The sequence below is a fragment of the Saccopteryx bilineata genome, chromosome 12 (genome assembly GCF_036850765.1).
Source record: "Saccopteryx bilineata isolate mSacBil1 chromosome 12, mSacBil1_pri_phased_curated, whole genome shotgun sequence".
Lineage (NCBI taxonomy): Eukaryota > Metazoa > Chordata > Mammalia > Chiroptera > Emballonuridae > Saccopteryx > Saccopteryx bilineata.
The window spans coordinates 47279232-47299108 of NC_089501.1; the positions used below are offsets into that span (position 1 = coordinate 47279232).

The window sequence follows — 19877 nt, forward strand, 5'->3', positions numbered from 1 at the left end:
GCACCTGAAACCTATATAATTTTGTTAACCAGTGTCACCCCAATAAATTCAATAAAAAAGAAAAGAAAAAGTTTAAAAGAAATTTTTAATTAAAAATAACTTACCTTTGCACCTTTATCAAAATCAATCCTGTAAAAGCTGACCCACCGTGTCACAATCAAGAGCAGGGGTCCCCAAACTTTTTACACAGGGGGCCAGTTCACTGTCCCTCAGACCATTGGAGGGCCGGACTATAAAAAAAACTATGAACAAATCCCTATGCACACTGCACATATCTTATTTTAAAGTAAAAAAACAAAACGGGAACAGATATAACATTTAAAATAATGAACAAGTAAATTTAAATCAACAAACTGACCAGTATTTCAATGGGAACTATGCTCCTCTCACTGACCACCAATGAAAGAAGTGCCCCTTCCGGAAGTCCGGTGGGGGCCGGATAAATGGCCTCAGGGGGCCGCATGTGGCCCGCGGGCCGTAGTTTGGGGACCCCTGATCAAGAGCATTTCTGTCCCTCTGTCATCCCACTTCCTTTTCGGCAATTATTAAGTTTTACTTCTACTCAACCTTGTTTTACGTGTAATCATGGTGGTATTAAATAGAAAGATGGTGAAATGAGCAACGTATTTAAAGAAAATGAATTAAAATTTTTTGTTTATTTTCAGATTGAATTCATAATAAACACATTTCTAGTATCAAAACAAACCTCCAGACTTTGTTTTCCCATATAATACTTTACTATAAATTTGCAGATATAGATATATTTACATAGGTGAGTATATAGATATAGTAATGTAATCTACTTTTCTAATGTTTTGTCCATAGTGTTCTTGCTCATTTAATTGAACTAAAATTGTTTACGATTAAGATATCTTATATGAGCAAAAGAGAAGGAAAAGATAAACTTTAGATTTTAAATGATAATCAAATGTTATCCAGGCCAAAGTATTTTATTTGTTAATTTATGTGACTGGCTGAATCTTCCATTTACAGCTATCCTTAAAAAAATTGCACCTTTAAACATGGTGAGGGCGGTACAGCAATTAAATTCAAGACGTACTTGATGAATTTTCTCATTCAACTGTTGTGACAGGCTCCACAAGAAATGAGCAAAAGCAACATTACAATGTAGAAACATTCCCTTTGATTTATATAGGTCCACAAAGCACAGGTGTGACTGCTATTTTTGAAAAACATTTCACCTGCTGCCATAGCAACCAGCAGCACCTCACCCTAGAGACTAGCATCGTGGATACCAGCGGGAGATGGCCTAACTCAAATCTCTCTTGAGGCACTTAAAAATAAATGAATCAGTGCTCCTGTTTGCTCCTGTGTGTCTGATACTTCACCCATAGTTATAGCCCAACTTTTCCTGTTCATCTTCCTGGGCTAAGGATTCATTTCAGGTAAGCTGCACATGATAAAAGATGTCCCTGAGGCCAAGAAAGTCCCTGTGTATCTTAAAAAACAAGTCCCAATGTCCTCAGTTGACTTCCCTGCCTAAGGAGTCTCATGCATTCATTTCTCAAATGTCCTACCAGGTGATTAAGAGTTGTGCTTGGCAGAACACTGGAACAGGGAGAGCTTGATACCAAAACTCTCTGGAGGGCACCAGCTCTTGCCTATCTTCACCATGAGTGGGGCTGCTGAAAAACGATGCTTGTTCTGGTTTGCAGCCGAAGGGTGATGCCCGAAGAAGAATGTATCCATTCTTCAGAAGCTAATCTAATGCCCACCTCCTCTGGGGCTGGGGAGGGGTGGGAAGTGGGGAACAGGAGGACAGATGGGATCCTGTCAAGAGTCTTGTCGAGGTCTTAAACAACATCAAAAAAAAAAAAAAGGCCAGATAAAGAATCACTAGATAACTGTTTATTCTGACCTTGGAATGATTGTGGCTTCTCAGATAACCTCAAAAAAAAAAAAAAGAAAGAAAGAAAGAAAGAAAGAAAGAAAGAAAGAAAGAAAGAAAGAAAGAAAGAAAGAAAGAAAGAAAGAAAGAAAAGAAAAACCAAAAAACACCTGGAGGACTGAGATGGCCTCTGGCATTGCGTCAGCCTAGAGTCCAAGGTAGATGAATATGGAGAAGGTCAGTTCTGTCCACTACCACCCACCACGCCTGGCTCTCGTTAAGACATTCTGACTCTTTAGTCATAGCAACCTTAAGTGGAGCTGGAAAGTTGTCTAGTAGCCGGCCCTTTCATCCAGCACGAGAAATAGACTCTTCCTCCACTTCCCTGACAAGACTCAGCAAGTGTCAGCCCATTCCAAGTCCCCAGTGAATGCAGCTGAACGTCTGAAAGAGTGAGTGGCATTCTCAAATGGATTACCGATGAGAGAAAGACAAGTTTGCACTTTTCCATCTTTAACTGGATGGAGACCGTGTTGCTCTGGGTGACTTACATACAGTTCTACACTAAGATCAACTATATCCACATAAACCCTGATTACACACTCAGTCTGTTTTCTTCTTTTCCAAGTAAGAAAAGGAGAGACAAGAGAGACAGACTCCTGCACGCACCCCAACCGGGATCCACCCGGCAACCCCTGTCTGGAGCCGAGGCTTGCAACTGAGCTACTTTTTAGCACCTGAGGTAGAGGCTCCACAAAGCCATCCTTAGCGCCTGGGGCCAATGTGCTTGAATGAACTGAGACATGGCTGCGGTAGGGGAAGAGAGAGAGAGAGAGAGAGAGAGAGAGAGAGAGAGAGAGAGAAGATGGAAGGGAAGGGGTGGAGAAGCAGATAGTCATTTCTCCTGTGTGCCCTGACCAGGAATTGAGCATGGGATATCCACACACCCAGACCAACACTCTACCACTGAGCCAACTGGCCAGGGCTTCACCCAGTCTTATAGGTTTGGTAGGAATTCTAGAAAATGTATCATTATATTTGACATTTAATTCAATTCAAAAGCAGCTTGTTGAGTCACTCACTCAACTCTTGTCTTTAAAGCAATAGAGGCGTGTATTTTGAAAACAAAAGAATCTGTGTGCCTTCTGATAGCAATATCATAGTACTTTTCACATCTGTCCAAGACTGAAATTTCTTCAAGAAGACCAAAGAGAATTTGGGACCATACAAGTCTGGTTTACTTATGCAATCACTGAATTGCTAGATGCAAAACTTCAACTATAAAAATTGCAATAACATTCACCATCCTTCTGCATCCATCCAATTCTAAAACAATGCACCGAATGGCACAGACTGTATTCCTGTCATGGTGCTGCTGAAATATATGAAATCCCAGAGACGGGATGAATGTGTGATGCATTATGCATCTTTCTTTTATACCATCCCCTGCCTAAAAGCAGAGCTACCTGTGTTGTTACTGCCTGTCAGGTGAGATGGTAGAAAAATTCCTAGTAGTTTTCAGTGTGTTCTCAATGTAGCTCAACAAAGGAGGCTTAAAGACACTACCACCTTCTACTCAGTCATCTGCCAGAACCACAGTTTATTTATAATTCATTGACCGCCTTAAGCAATGTCATTGTTTTCCTAATACAAAAATCAAGTGTGTGTCACAAGCCCTCATCAAAAATCATGCCATTTTATTTTATCAAAAGATCTAGCAGCTGAGCTCAAATGTCAACATGTATTTCCACCAGAGTAGAAAAGTAGGTACCAAATTTCTTCTATTTTAAGAAATGATTTCCTCTTGTGTTAGTTGATTAAACAGTAGGTTAATTCCATAGACACATGCTTCTTTTATGCAGATCCTGGAAGCTAGTCAAATACTTTAAGCTTCATACCAATGCCATTGAAAAGCCAGCCGTACTGCAGGCTGCAGAAGAAAGCCCTCACTTAGCTCTCCTTTCACAAACTCACGAAGTTTGAGGGGCTAAAGAAATGCCATTCATGTGGCAGAGTTCCCAAAAGAAAGATAACGGTGTGCAAAGTCCCTCACAGTAGAAACAGCTTTGTTTATTTCTGTTCAAAAGATTAAGGGGGGGGGAACCCCTCAATTTCAATACATGACAGATATTATGAAATACAACTCAATAAAAAGGACCTGTGTCACTCAAAAATTCCAAAATAGTTGCTTTGGTGACACATAAACTCCATTGAAAAAAAACAACAACAGCAGCCCACCATATTTTAAACATATGCCTCCCAACTCCAGTCCTTACGAGCGAGGGTGATTCTCAACAGCAAAGAGATCATTGCCTTTGTCTTTATGCATTAATATTTCTAGGGTGCAAAAGCAATGATTAACACAAAGGAGGGGGCAAGAACTAGGCATGGTGCACGAACAAGAGCAATAAAGGACAATTTAAATAATAAATTGACAACAGCTGGTGATGAGCAGTGCACTAGCAACAGCAATAAACAAACAGGCACCCACGCTCTCACTGTGGATAATAAAACAGCATGCACACATTTGAATGAAAAGTATGAGGACTCTGTCCAGTTTGTTTAAATATGCAATAGCTTTTACATTGAACGAACAGGTACTTACATTCTCTGTGGTTCCAGTAATCACGTGCAATCCATCGTAGGTAGATTTGATGTACATGCCCTAGAGTGAGTCACAAATACATTAACTCCAATGTCTAAAACAACAGCCGCAAGTGTGACTTGAACTTATAAAACATTAAAGGCAGTCCCTGCAGCACAATGCTCATTTTTAAGCCTCCAGAAACATTGTGGAACAAGATCCTAAGAGCCGTGAAGGGCAACTGAACAAACCGAAATACTAGTGAAAGAAATCAGAAACGAGATCTCTTTGATGCCGTCATTTGTGTACCAGGCACATCAAATTTTGCCGTAACTCTGGGGACTCGGAAGGAATCTTCTCAGTCCTGCAGAATGAATGAGGCCTTTCAAACAGGGACTCTTCTCCCCTGAGCATCTCTTTGTGGCATCACACAATACAGTCAGTTAAATTTGGTATCAGCAGTCACTGCAGGGTGACTTACTCAGGCCACTAACAACCCAGACCAGCATGTAGGAAGGAAGGTCGTTAAATAACACCACATAGGAAGTAAGCGAGAAGCCGGCACCCTTCCACTTTAAGGGAAGTATAGGACAAATACATTCCTTCCTAAAAGGCCTGCCAGGCAAACTTAGAGGTAAGTCTGCCATGTCGTCGAGGACACGCTTCTGCAGTCTGGCACATCATATATAAAAAATGTTTATAATTTTTATAGGATAGGAAAAGAGAGCAAAAAGTAGATTGGGCAGAGTAGTTCCTCGCCCTGGCATTAATACCACAATAACGCAGATGCCCCCCGGCAACCATCTGGACCCGACCTTGCCCTGCTCGGCCACCCACACGCTCTGTGATGAGGATCTCCTGAAATAGGACCCCCCCCCCTTCACGATTCTCCACAGTCCTCTCCGTTCTGGTTCCTCTCATTCTCAGAGTGACCAGCTTCTCCCCACATGTGCTACTCCTCTGCCCAGAGCGTATGATCATATAGCCTTACCATCTCATCACTATGAACCCACCGCTGGGGAGCCCTCCCTGTCCAGGCTGTTCTCATCGTCATTGACTGAAGCCGTGCAGTCTCTGTAGACACATTTCTACTTCCTAAGAATGAAGGCTTGTCGACATGTGGTTGTGTTTTGGTTTTCTATCTGGGAGCAGAAAATGCCTTGATATTCTCACGGCGGCTAGGCCCTCCTCCTTCTCCTCCTCTTCTTCCTCCTCCTCCTCTTCCTCCTCTCCTCCTCTTCTTCCTCCTCCTCGTTATCATCATCATCAACAGCAGCTATGGTAGCTCTAGCCACCAACTCCTGCACATGTACTATGTGTGCAGCCACTGGAGCTCAGCATCCACCATCTAACCCAGGGGTCCCCAAACTTTTTTCACAGGGGGGCAGTTCACTGTCCCTCAGACCGTTGGAGGGCCAGACTATAAAAAAAACTATGAACAAATCCCTATGCACACTGCACATATCTTATTTTAAAGTAAAAAAAAAAAAAAAAAAAAAAAAAAAAAAAAAAACGGGAACAAATACAATATTTAAAATAAAGAACAAGTAAATTTAAATCAACAAACTGACCAGTATTTCAATGGGAACTATGCTCCTCTCACTGACCACCAATGAAAGAGGTGCCCCTTCCGGAAGTGCGGCGGGGGCCGGATAAATGGCCTCAGGGGGCCGCATGCAGCCCGCGGGCCGTAGTTTGGGGACCCCTGATCTAACCAAACACTTTCAACAACCCTATGGAGGCAGTTACTATATCATTACTCACTTTGGACAGACGAGAAAACTGACATGTAACGAGGTTCAGTGACTTCAGGGCTGGGATTCAACACTGACACAAAGCCTAAGGTATCAATGGGAAATTTCTTCACTTAAATTTCAGCAAATGAATCTCGTGGGCTGCTTGCTTGGGGACTGGGAGGTTAGGTGTCTAGGTGCGGATCCGGGTAGCTAGACATCTCCCTGCATGTACTTTCAGGGCCTATTATTACAGAGCTTGTATGTTACTGACGAAACACTACCGAACGTTCTTTAGGAATCATTTCCTCCGGGCGGCCTCCCCTCACAGCCACCGTCAGTGCTCACAGGGACTTTCTGAACACAGGCTGTTCGGCACCCAGAGCCGTCTTTCCCTTGCGTAAACGTTTCCTAGTTCCTTGCACTGCTAAGCCCTAACAATAAAACTTTGTTAAGACAGTTCCTTCAAGGGAGGAGTGGACAGTTCCTAAATTGTATTTCTTTTTACATTTTGAAGACATAAAACATTTATCAACAGTTCAAGACGGCAAATTCCTAACTACACGATAGAAGGTGGCCTGATGTAATTCGATTCGGAATTATAGTGACAGCAATAAGGAATTACATGTATAAAATATAACAGTACAAAACTGGCTTATAAAAATGAAGGCCATGCACCCTCATCTGAAAATGTGCGTGGCTGGACCGCTTACCAGGCCTTCCCCGGGTTTGACGTTCGGTAAGTGCACCTCCAGCAGGCACGCACACTGGCTCATGACGGGGTCCGAGGTGGCCCGGATGGTTTTATCACAGATGCCGTTTAAAACCTTGACCTGGCGTTGGAGAGGCAAAAATTCAGGAAAGGCTCATTCATTAACCAAGTTTCTCTCAAGTTGCATTTTAAAGAAATGCACTTGCCCTGGCCGGTTGGCTCAGCAGTAGAACGTCAGCCCAGCGTGTGGAAGTCTCAGGTTCAATTCCCGACCAGGGCACACAGAAGATGTACCTATCTGTTTCTCCACCCTTCCCCCTCTCCTTTCTCTCTCTCTCTTTCCCTCCCGCAGCCAAGGCCCCACTGGAGCAAAGTTGGCCCAGGTCATGAGGATGGCTCCATGGCCTCCGCCTCTGGTGCTAGAATGGCTCCAGCTGTGATGGAGCAACCCCCCAGATGGGCAGAGCATCACCCCCTGGTGGGTATGCCGGGTGGATCCCGGTCGGGTGTGTGCGGGGAGTCTGTCTCTCTGCCTCCCCGCTTCTCACTTCAGAAAAAGACAAAAAATAAAAATAAAAGAAATGCATTTGACCTATTATCTTTAGCTCTGGTCAGCAATCATTCTGATAGTACTGCTCAGTGAACTCAATGGCACTTGGACTCCATATTTGCAACCTGTAGAAATGGTGCTACTATTTCAGCTTTGTTTAAAAACTGCAAGTTTTTCTATGGTGTCTCGTTTTACAACCACTAACGAGCACAGCTGGGCAGGAATCCCCTTAAGGTACTTCATGAGAATCACTGATTACAATACCTGTAATTTTTTCAGTGATTATTCATATTCTCTATATACCAAATATTGACAAGGTTAATTTTTTTTTCCTGCACCTGTTTTATTTAAATACACTTTATTTAAAGCAGTTTTAGGTTCATAAAAGGATTGAACAGTAACTGCAGAGTTCTTATATACTTTTTTTTCTGCCCAGTTTCCAATAGTTATAATGTAGTTAATAACAAGATATTCACTTATTCCATTAGTGTGTTGCATTTGTTACAGTTGATTAACCAATGCTGAGAAATGATTTTTAACTAAAGTCTGTAGTGGACATTAGGGTTCTCTTTTAGGCTGTATGATTCTAGATATACCACAGTTCACCCATTTTCCTACTGAAGGAAATCTTGGTTGCTCCCAAGTTTGGGCAATTATGAATAAAGCTGCTATGACATTCTGTGCAAGATTTTGTAGATACAAGTTTTCAATTCATTTAGGTAAATACCTAGGATTGCAACTGTTAGATCATAGGATAAGAGTATGCTTAGTTTTGTAAGACACTGCCATGCTGTCTTCCAAAATGTCTGCACCATCTTGCATTCCCACCAGCAACGGGTGAGAGTTCCTGCTGCTCTACACTCTTGTCAGCACTTGGTGTTGTCACGTTTTAAATTTTAGTTATTCTAAGTGCACAGTGGTATCTTGTTGTTTTAATTTATAGTTCCCTAATGAAATATGATGTTGAACATCTTTTCAGATCCTAACCTGCCGGCTGTAGAACTTTTATGGTGAGGTGTCTGTTCAGATCTTTTGCTTACTTTTTATTATGGTGGTGTTTTCTTACTGAGTTTAGGAGTTTTTCGTATATTTTGGATACGATCCTTTATTCGATAGGTGTTTTTGAAATATTTTTTCCCATTCTGGGACTTACCTTTTCCTTCTCTTAGCTTCACATTTCATGGGGCAGAGTTTTAAATTTTAATGAAGTCTGCCTTATCAATTCTCCTTTGGTGGCTCATGCTTTTGGTATTCTATCTAAAAACGAACTGCCGAACCTGAGGTCACCTAGAATTTCTCGTTTATTTTCTAGGAGTTTTCTAGTTTTGCATTTTAAATTCAGGTCCACGATCTTTTTGATGATGGGGACGCTCACATTCTTTGAATGCTGAACAGTGACAACGTAACCTTTTAGAGACAACGTGAGGATCCTTCTTAAACCTCCACCACGCAGAAATCACCGTGCATACATGCGGGTGTTTCCCTCAATCAGATCCATCTGACCTTTCAAAATTAAACAACCAAAACAATCAGGAAATTCCAAAGAGTGATTTTTATTTTCCCAATGGGGAGAATCCAACAAATGACACTTTTTAAATTCCTCCAATTTGTTTAGCCTCCCTATTTATGGAAAATATATTTATAGCAGATTCATTGCTAAATTCCTCAACATCAGTAGGAGGAAGGGCCTTATCAAAAGAGCACAGGCTGGCTTATGTCAAAGGAAGGAAGTGATGATGAATCATTACAAAATACTGTTCAACAGTCACAGTACACTCCCCTCCATCAGAGAGTTATTGCCAAGAATTTTTTCTTAAATCAAAATGGTCCTAAAGCGAACTTTGCAGATTGGTTTAACCCAGATTAATAGACTAGCTATTAATTTAAGTATATCTGCACACTGATAAAATGTTCATAGGAAAAAGGAAAAAGAAAGCAAAAGAGAGACCCCTTCCATATATCCAAGTTCAACACCAGAATTTTTGCAGTAGTTGGTTTTGTTAAATAACTTTTATTCTTCCCTTTCCATCTAAATTAATAGGCCCATATCCCAAAAGCCAATATTTCAAAGTATGTCCTGACCACAGTACATGTGCTTTAATTAATGTTAATGCTCACTGTTTGGAGAAAAGGAATTTTATAATAACTAAGAATGTATACTTACTATGGTTAGAACTTTATCTTCCATTTCTGCTACAAGACAATCCTAAAGAAGGGAGAAGAAGAAAAATGAAAACTAAGTATGAGAACAAAAAACTTTCAAAAACTGATGGCTTCAGCTCTCTAGGTATTTTCTGGTGTTGAGATGATCGCTGACATGTCACCCCCACCCAGTAGTCTGAGCAGTCCTGGACGGATGGATGGATGGGGAAGGGACCCAGACAGACAGAGGGCAGAGTGGGAATGGAGCAGCCATTCGACTCCTCCTAAAGCTCTCCTCAATGCTGACCCAAACCACTTATCATCCCAGAAAACCCATCTGATCGATTAATCTGAAAACCTACAAAAACACGGAGCTGAAAGCCACCCACTGCCCAGACTGTGTGGAGCGTAGTAAGCCGGAAGTCCAAGTTCACGAAACCCGACGATGGCTCCCAACTGTGACTCCGGGCTCAGCCAGCACCGGGCCAACCACCCAGACGTCTTTAGCTCTGGGCCTGCCTATAAGAATAGCTTTGCAATAACGGCTCAGCCACAAAAGTTTATTTTAAGCACCACTGAGATTAAATCAGGTATTTCTGTCCTTAATAGATGAAAAAGCCTCAACAAAACATTCATTTAACGCAGTGCCAAAAAAAAGTGGTCTTGAGGTATGCTATTAATGACATTAAATAAAGGGTTGGAATGCAAAGCATTATTTACTCAGTTCAAGAACAAAAGACTTGAAACTGTATGAACCCACTTAGCTGATTACAGGAATCACCATTGTTCTGCCCGGAGCAGCCGGAGTGAAACCACCAGGGCAGAACTCTCCCCGTTTCCCGAACCGGACTGCAGCAGAGGACGCCCACCTAGGGGGCGGGGCGCACGCAGCAGAAAGGGGGCACCCACCCCGTTCTTCAGAGTTCATTCAGCTCCATCAGGTAAGATCCCAAACTGGGACAGTCTAAGGAAAGTGCTGATTATTTTACATACATGAAGGATGTCAACCCTGTCAGCGTTTCCCTTCAATCAGAAAGTCCTTTTAGACCCGAGAAACCATGTCAACGCAATAAATTATAAAGAAAAATTAAAGAAGAAAAACTTGTTAAAAAAGCCACGTGAGGCCATGCAGGAGCGGGTAGGGAAAGAGCTGCCGAATTCTACCCTGTGTGATTTCATAATCAGATTCTCAGTGTCCCCTTAGCATTTTTTAAAAATTCTCTATGCAGAAAAGAAAATGTGAGAAACAATAATGGTTGCTTACTGCTCCCAAAATTTACCCAAATGAGAAAAGGCTTATAAAAAGAAATTTAGACATGTCTCTTCATATGCGTGAGCCTGATATAAATTCAAACTGCAGGAGCAAGCTCTGTAAAACATGAGTAATTGAGAGCTCAGAAATGCTCTTTTCCTCTTCCAATTTGTGCATGGCATGAAACTGACAACCGCCATGATGGCTCAGCCCCTGTTACCACCACTTGACGGATGCATTATTAAATAAATGTCACCTTTAGGAAAACAGAATACATACTGCAGTTCTATTGTGGTCCTATTGCAGTCTTAAGCTGCAAATGGACTAATCCTTTGTATTGGTGGTCTTTCGGTACAATGCCGAAAACGCCACGAGCACTGTCACCATTGTGCGATAATCACAGGCAGGCAGGGATCTCCTCTCCAGAAACCAGTGCCCAAGATGGAAGGTGGATGTGTGACCTCACGGTTCCCCATACTTGATTCTTTGCTGGATCCAAGATGCCTCCCCCCAAAATGGCTTTCTCGTTGTGGTGACAGGGCGATTGGGAGAGAGGAACACTCCAGCCATCCTGCATGGTCCAAGTCGGCGTGTGAAACGGCTCCCTTTTCACCTTCTGCCATCATGAGCGCGGGTTCCCACACCCACTCCTCCTGAGAGGAAGCAGCTGCAGGTGTGATTTCATGTTGCTGGGCATGAAGGCCGCGGGATGGGAAAACGGAGTCCTAGAACCAAGTCACCTCCCCATGAGCCAGGCAATGGCAGCTGAGCTTCGTCACATTCCTTGGACACCTGGGTCAGCGGACTCGGGCCAGCTGACCTGGCAGTGACCCAGCCTGGGCAGCTATGAGGTGCCCTGTCTCTCTGTGCCCTGCCTTCCTCCGCCTTCTCATGAGCTGGGGGACCTGGACAGCCTCTCTAACCTCTCCCTGCCTCTGTTTCCCTCTCTGTAAATCCGGGGTGATACTCTGCCTCAGACACCTGTTGAGGATTGTACATGCTGCATGTATCAAGCACATAGTCCACAATGGGTTCACAACCGGCACTCCAGAAGTGACCTCCTGGCTTCCTCCTCCCTGCTTTCATGGCTCTCTTTGTCTCCACTCTGTTTTCTTGGGCCTTCCGTTTCTCCCTTCTTTCCACACTGCGACTCCGCACCTGCCACTGTCATTTTTGTCTCTCACCGGTGTGATTCTAGCTTTCACGTCATGGCAGCTTTGAGAGGATAAACTGACGGTATATATTGCAACCCCTTCCCGCCTCAGTTCCCTTCGTCGGAGATGCTAGCCTGGACACTGGACAGAAGACGTGTCCGTGGGCTGGGTGCGGGCTGTAGCCAGTGTGTGCTTACACAGTGTACGGTTTCCTCACACATGTAGAATCACAGAATTTTAGACCCTTCCTTCATTTTGGAAGCCTTATACATTACTAGGGGGAAAGGGACAGAGAACGGAGAAGAAGGACCAGATGTCTGTCTTCATAGACGGGGGCGCAAAAGATAAAGGCCCCAGTGGAACATGCTTCTTGCCACTGGCAAGAAAGATGCAGCTTTTCTTCCTTCGATTCCCCAGGTAAAGAGAATGAATGGAAAAGACGGGTGTCTTCTGAAACGGTCAACAGATCTTCTGCCAAGAAGTGCAGAGAAAGATTGCACTTCGCCCGGTTGTGAGAGGGTGAGCTCAGTTTGGTCCTGCTGCCGCCATTGCACAGACATTGGAACAGACGTCAGCGCATTACTTACTGTTTAATAGAAGCTACCATTTCTAACGTGTGTGCATGAACAAATATTGCTATTTGCCAAAACACCTATGTTCTCCAACCACAACAGAAAACACATGGTCATCAAGAGCTCATCACGGTTTTTCAATCTAAGTTCATACAATCATATTCCCATATATATTTATACATTGCCTGGCTTAATCCTCAAAGATTGTTTAAATTTAAATAAATCAAAATATACCAGAATATAAAAGAAACATTTGATAACTTCCTCTCTTTAAAAAATCAAATTTGGTTCCAGAAACCCCATATAATGCAAGATTTTTATATTTCTTACAATAGGCTACTATTTCTTAAACGGGCACAGTGCTTTACATATGTTGTATTTCATTTAATCTTCTAACAACCTCTAGAGGTAGATATTTTTTTTGACAGTTTATATTACTTCTCTATTTTTCATTTTAGGTGAGTATGTAAGTGTGGTGATGAACATGCTGTTCGTAAACAAGCATATATATATGTGTGTGTGTGTGTGTGTGTGTGTGTGTATATATATATATATATTCTTTGACTTGGCATCCATGTGTCCTCTCAATGTCTTTCCCTAAGATAAACTCCATTTTTCTTCCAAAATGACCATTTTGTTTATATATTCCTTTGTGTATAGTTTTTAGATGCATGTATATATTGTAAATACAGATATACATACATATAAAATTTCTTGTTTGCCCTGTCTTTGTATTACACTTTTCCCCCATTTTTCTTCCTCAATAGTACCCTGTAGAAATCCCACCAAATCACTTGGTTAAGGTAAATATTAGCATTTCCAATTTACGGATGAAAAAAAATTGAGGTGCATTAGCTTTCAGAGACTTGTCCAAGGTCCTGGGGCTAATTAATGGTAGAGGTAGGATTTGAACCTATCTGTCTCTGATGCATATGGTCAAGGAACACCAAAGGGAAAATAAAATAAAAACAAACCACAAACAAACAAAAACAATACCTCTTACACCTCTTAAGTTTGGGTTAAATTTCTCCTAAAAGACATTCTTATCACCTTCTTTGTCAAGTGTTAACTCATTCATCTAAACATATGTTTAGAAGTCACCATTAATCATGTGAGGCTCCAGGAAGAAGGGACAGTTTGTTGTCCTTCTCCTAACATGACCAGATCCAGACCTCAACCTACCAGGGGGAGATATCTTTTTATCATCATCCAACCATCACCTCTATGGCTATAGGGAAAACACCATCTGAGACAATGGAGTGAGCCCATTCTGTCCAGACAAGCACAGTCATGCTGGCTGGAGTGCCCAAATGTCAGCTTCTCAGTGAGGGCTACTCTAGCCATGTATCTAGGACTGGAATCCACTCAATACTTCCTGTACCAACTTCTCAAACTTCACCTAACTTGATAGGTATTTTGCTTATTTATCTTTTCCTTTTCTCTCTCCCCCAGAGACTGCATGCAAATTCCATGAGGTCGGGGATTTTTTCATGTTTATTCACTGATATCCCCACTGTCTAGCAGAGCGGTAGACACATTTTAAGTGTTAAATAAATATTTATGGAAGGAACAGTCTAAATACCGACAAAGCCAATGTCAACCTGCTTAGGCAAAGCAGACTGGTCCTCTGAAAGCAAACACCACCCCTGCCTTCAATTTCGTCACTTTCCCTACACTGAATCAGTCATATAGTCTAGGACCCTTTAAATAAAACATAGAGGTACCTGTGAACCATGAGAAAGAAGATATCTACTAAAAAGCGCTCCCAGTGGTTAATTAAGCTCACATTTTTTTTAAAAACAGAGCCTAGCAGCCATTTCCATATATAGCACTCTCATGCAAACTGCATTTCAGGGAGAGGCCTGCACTAAATTACATGCCTCTTCATTGAACTGCCTGCCTGCACTGTGTTTCTGCCAGCTGAGCCAGCCCTTATAAAGGAGTTCCTGGACTCCTATTCTAACCAATAGGACTGAGGCATTTCCCATCCAATCAGAGCTGCACAACTCTGAGCAACCAGCTCTATTCTGACCAATCAGGACAGTGCCTTTTGAACCAATCAAACTGCAAGGTTTTGGAGTCTTCATTTACATGAGGACAGACCAATCAAGGACCAGGGGCAAAGACTTCTATATAAGCCAGCTCCCCTCTGGCTCAGGAGAGTGCACTTTTCCTCTCCATGGAAGACTGAAGGCTGCATTTCTCCAGCTGAGCTGAAGCAGTGAATGTCTCAGTGATGGTCTCAGTGATGTGGAGGGGAGCAGACCAGCACAGGCCAGAGCAGACCAGCACAGAGCATAGCAGAGCTGTCTAGCCAGAGAAGGCCCTGGTCCCAGGGCTGCCTCATAGCTGAGCTGTATCACCATTGAGCTGTTTGGCAGAGTCAAGTTTCCTCCTTCATTTCACCCCATTGAATTGGTGCCAGTGACCATCAGTTGACACATTCATGAGCAAAACTTTCCCATTTGCTAATTAAAATGTTTAACTTTAATTCTGACACTGTCATTTTAATTGATCGCATGTAAATTATTTTTAAAAAGTCAAACTAGGCGGCAGAATAGAGTGGGGAGAGGGAAGCAGAGAAGGAAAAGCAAGTGCAAGGTGTCAGAGAAATAAATGTCAGACATTAAATAAATGTCTTCCAGCACACATGCCAGGACTCGGTGGTTATATGACTAATGTATCACAAGTGGTATCGAACTGTTTTTGTCAAAACTATGTATCATAAAAAGGAGCAGACACTCAGAGCCACTTTGGTGGTTCTGAGCTCCTTTCTAAGAACATGGCCTCAAAAGCCTGTGGTGAAGTCACAAGCGCCTCAAGTCCAATGGCTGCTCAGACTGGACCTCAAACAGCTGCCCCATGCCCTGCCAAACTTCACTCTTCACGTTCTCGGAACGAATGGACAGACAGCACGCGGGTTTTCCGAACTGCACCTGTTACACGGCATAGGCAGGACTGAGAAGAGGATGTTTTTTCCTTGTTGCCAAATCAGCAGTGGGAACAAATGTAGAAATAGACTTTTGGAACCAGGTGCAATGTGAAAAAAGAACAGCCTCTTTCTTTTACTTTATAGCCTCAATTCAATTAAAAATATTGTACGGTGTCTGCTAGGTGCCGTGGAATATGTGACCTTAAGAGCTGATAGTCTAATAAGGAAATTTTTGAAAGTTCGGAATCTAGTTAAGTTACAGATTAACTGATACAAATCTTCGTGGCCCTAGGTCTGGCCAATGAACTGTGAGTAAAATGGACACATGTCATTTCCACACCAGAGCTTTTCTCAGTGTGAAACCCTCCAAGGTTCTTTGATCCACTGCCAGGGCACAAGAAACATGAGCTCCTGGTTGTTCCACCAGCTTACAGCCTGACCTGAGGACAAGCGGAGCAGATCCCCACGTTGACCCATTTGGACCTAGAGCAGGGGTAGTCAACCTTTTTATACCTACCGCCCACTTTTGTGTCTCTCTTAGTAGTAAATTTTCTAACCACCCACTGGTTCCACAGTAATGGCGATTTATAAAGTAGGGAAGTAACTTTACTTTATAAAATTTATAAAGTAGAGTTATAGCAAGTTAAAGCATAAAATAATAATTACTTACCAAGTACTTTATGTCGGATTTTCATTCAGTTTGGCAGAATAAATCTTTATAAAACAACTTACTATAGTTAAATCTATCTTTTTATTTATACTTTGGTTGCTCCGCTACCACCCACCAGGAAAGCTGGAACGCCCCCTAGTGGGTGGTAGGGACCAGGTTGACTACCACTGGTCTGGATAATCGAAAAATAAACTGCTGAGGTTGGGCTATTTGTTACTGCATCATTGCCTAGCTCATCCTGACTGATAAACCCAACCACCAGAGGTCAAAATGAAAAGAAAACTAAGAAGAAAAATTATAGCAAAATTTAGTTACTAGGAGTCCTGGGTTTGATTCCTGGCCAGAGCACACAGGAGAAGCACTTATCTGCTTCTCCACCCCTCCCCTTCTCCTCCCTCTCTGTCTCTCTCTTCCCCTCCCGCAGCCAAGGCTCCACTGGAGCAAAGTTTGCCCGGGCACTGAGGATGGCTCCATGGCCTCTACCTCAGGCGCTAGAATGGCTCTGGTTGCAACAGAGCGACGCCCCAAGATGGGCAGAGCATCGCCCCCTGGTGGGTATGCCGGGTGGATCCCGGTCGGGCACATGAGGGAGTCTGTCTGACTACCTCCCCATTTCCAGCTTCGGAAAAATACAAAAAAAAAAAAGTGAAGTATTCTAACATTTTAGAGAAAGTACAGGATGATTAGCTTGACTACTTTAAAATAAGAGAAGGTAATCTTTGGGGCAAAGGCCACTGGTTATTTTTTTAGGAACCATCTATACAATGCCTATAATCTAAAGGCTTTGTTCTCTCCCTAGTTCTAAGGTGGGGAAAAAAATGGAGAGAGAGAAAGAATGATACTTCAAACCTGCATGTCAACCCTTTGAAGAGAAAGAGAAAGAGAAAAGGGAGGAAAAAAAAAAACCAGATAGGAGGTACTGACCTTCTGGACTATAGTGGTCAGGTCCAAGCAAAGCTGAATGATTTTGTTTTTTGTGACTGAGAAATCGTTGATCCCTGTAAATGGCGCCCTGGAAAGCAACAAAAATTCTCTTTAAAAATGTGGAGGGGGGAGGCCTGGCCGGTTGGCTCAGTGGTAGAGCGTCAGCCTGGCTTGCAGGAGTCCCGGGTTCAATTCCCAGCCAGGGCACACAGGAGAGGCGCCCATTTGCTTCTCCACCCCTCCCCCTCTCCTTCCTCTCTGTCTCTCTCTTCCCCTCCTGCAGCCGAGGCTCCATTGGAGCAAAGATGGCCCGGGCGCTGGGGATGGCTCTGTGGCCTCTGCCTCAGGCGCTAGAATGGCTCTGGACACAACAGAGCGACGCCCCAGAGGGGCAAAGCATCGCCCCCTGGTGGGCATGCTGGGTGGATCCTGGTCGGGCGCATGTGGGAGTCTGTCTGACTGCCTCCCCGTTTCCAGCTTCGGAAAAATGAAAAAAAATAAAAATTTAAAAAAAAATAAAATAAAAAATAAAAATGTGGGGGGTGGGAGAGGAGAACCCCCTGGGATCCTACATTATGCTAACAAGCAGAGCTCCTCAACAAGCTACCTTAAATTATTCACTGTGTGACTGCTTCCGCTCAAGTAACACACAGAACAAGAATCAGAATAGAAAATAGAAAATTTTAAAAAAACACACAACGTCCCCTCAGAAGTCAACTAACTGCCTTCATACAACCAAACAACCATTAATGTTTAACCTCATGATAAAACAACTTGCCCTGGCCGGTTGGCTCAGCGGTAGAGCGTCGGCCTAGCGTGCGGAGGACCCGGGTTCGATTCCCGGCCAGGGCACATAGGAGAAGCGCCCATTTGCTTCTCCACCCCTCCGCCGCGCTTTCCTCTCTGTCTCTCTCTTCCCCTCCTGCAGCCAAGGCTCCATTGGAGCAAAGATGGCCCGGGCACTGGGCATGGCTCTGTGGCCTCTGCCTCAGGCGCTAGAGTGGCTCTGGTCGCAATATGGCGACGCCCAGGATGGGCAGAGCATCGCCCCCTGGGGGGCAGAGCGTCGCCCCTGGTGGGCGTGCCGGGTGGATCCCGGTCGGGCGCATGCGGGAGTCTGTCTGACTGTCTCTCCCTGTTTCCAGCTTCAGAAAAATGAAGAAAAAAAAAAAAACAAAAACAACTTAAGCTGTTTCATTCTTCTCTAAGCTGAGGTTAATTTGTTCCTGCTAGTCACTTCTCAATAAATAAATTCCAAAGGGGACCCGAAAACCTGCCACTGACACAAGAATAATTCCTAGACAGGTCCAGTGGAGGGGACAAGAAAGGGATAACGGTTGGTCATTTTCCTAAGACAAAGTATCGGGCCCTCCTTTCAAAGGACGGTCAAGCACGCCCGTGACTCACCGGTCCAGCCACGACAACAAGGCCTTCGCCGCACCAATGAGCTCCACCACAGACGTCAGGAACTCATTAGGGGGCTTGCGGGACGTGTTCCCATCGTAGGCTGAACTTTTCCGCCGGCTACTTATGTAGTTCTGTAAGTTGTGGGACGATGCTCGCAATTTCAGGACCAAGTTCTTCATATTGTCGGTTTCAAGGCCATAATTCTGTAATAAATAAAAGCAAGTGAAAAAATGCAAAACAATGAACAATGTCCAAAATCTCATGATAACGCAAGAGCCCACTGAGGAACCTGTAGCGGCCACCAAGCCTTCTGTCGTCCACCCGCAGTGCTGACCTCACCCACGTGGCCACAGTGACCTCCCACAGCCAGCTCCTGCTCGAGGACTTTGTTCTTGCTAGTTCCTCTTTTCAAAATGCCTCTCTGACAAAGCCTGGCAGGCACAGCACCTTACCACCTACATCCAAATAAGCCCAAGGGTCCCCCTCTTCTTTGAGGCTTCCAGAACCATCTAGAGCAAAGTTTCTTAACCTGGGTCCTACCAACATTGAAAGTCCGGTGATTCTTGGTTTGGATTGTGGGGGGAAGACTCCTGACATTGTAGAATGTTTAGCCGGTCTATACACATCAGGTATCAGTAGCACCTCAAGCCAGCTGTGACAACCAAAACTGTCTCCATACATTGCCAAATATCTCCCAGGTCACTTGCTGGCACCTCACTTGTCACCTGTCATCTCCCAGAACCACCTTATCTGCTGTTGTCTTCCTCCCTGGGGTGCCAGGTCTGTGTCAAAGGGGTGCCATGCCTGTCGTTCACAGCGGCACCTCCAGCACAGCAGACAATAAAGTAGGGATTGAACAGACGAACTTCCATCGATGAGACTGTCACACAGAAACAGACCAGTACTAACTAAATGTCAATTCCCCTCAAATGTCATTTCCGTCTCGGGAGCTTCTAACCTGTGTTCATTCTGAACCACATCCAACTTACTTGGGTGCTTCAAAAAAAAGATCAATTTCATGTGACAATATTGTCTAGCCTCCCTTGCAGAAAAAGAAAAAAAAAATGCTGCCTGACCAGGCGGAGGCACAGCGGATAGAGCGTTGGACTAGGATGTGGAGGACCCAGGTTCAAGACCCCGAGGTCGCAAGCTTGAGCGCAGGCTCATCTGGTTTGAGCAAGGCTCACCAGCGTTAGCCCAGGGTCACTGGCTCAAGCAAGAGGTCACTCGGTCTGCTGTAGCCCCCCGGTCAAGGCACATATGAGAAAACAATCAATGAACAACTAAGGTGTCACAACAAAGAATTAATGCTTCTCATCTCTCTCCCTTCCTCTATGTCTGTCCCTATCTGTCCCTCTCTCTTTCTCTATCACACACACACACACACACAAATCAA

General features: G+C 43.8%; 1 protein-coding gene across 2 annotated transcripts in view; it reads right to left on the reverse strand.

Moving 5' to 3' along the window:
* The window catches only part of CNKSR3 (CNKSR family member 3), an 84331-nt gene that overhangs the window by 14455 nt on the left and 49999 nt on the right, over positions 1 to 19877 (reverse strand). For both annotated transcript variants that reach the window (XM_066248508.1, XM_066248507.1), the window contains exons 3-7: positions 18482 to 18684; positions 17075 to 17162; positions 9593 to 9634; positions 6880 to 6999; positions 4455 to 4514 (exon numbers count right to left, since the gene is read on the reverse strand). In XM_066248508.1, coding sequence (XP_066104605.1) covers positions 4455 to 4514; positions 6880 to 6999; positions 9593 to 9634; positions 17075 to 17162; positions 18482 to 18684 — 513 coding nt within the window. The remainder of the gene's footprint in view (positions 1 to 4454; positions 4515 to 6879; positions 7000 to 9592; positions 9635 to 17074; positions 17163 to 18481; positions 18685 to 19877) is intronic.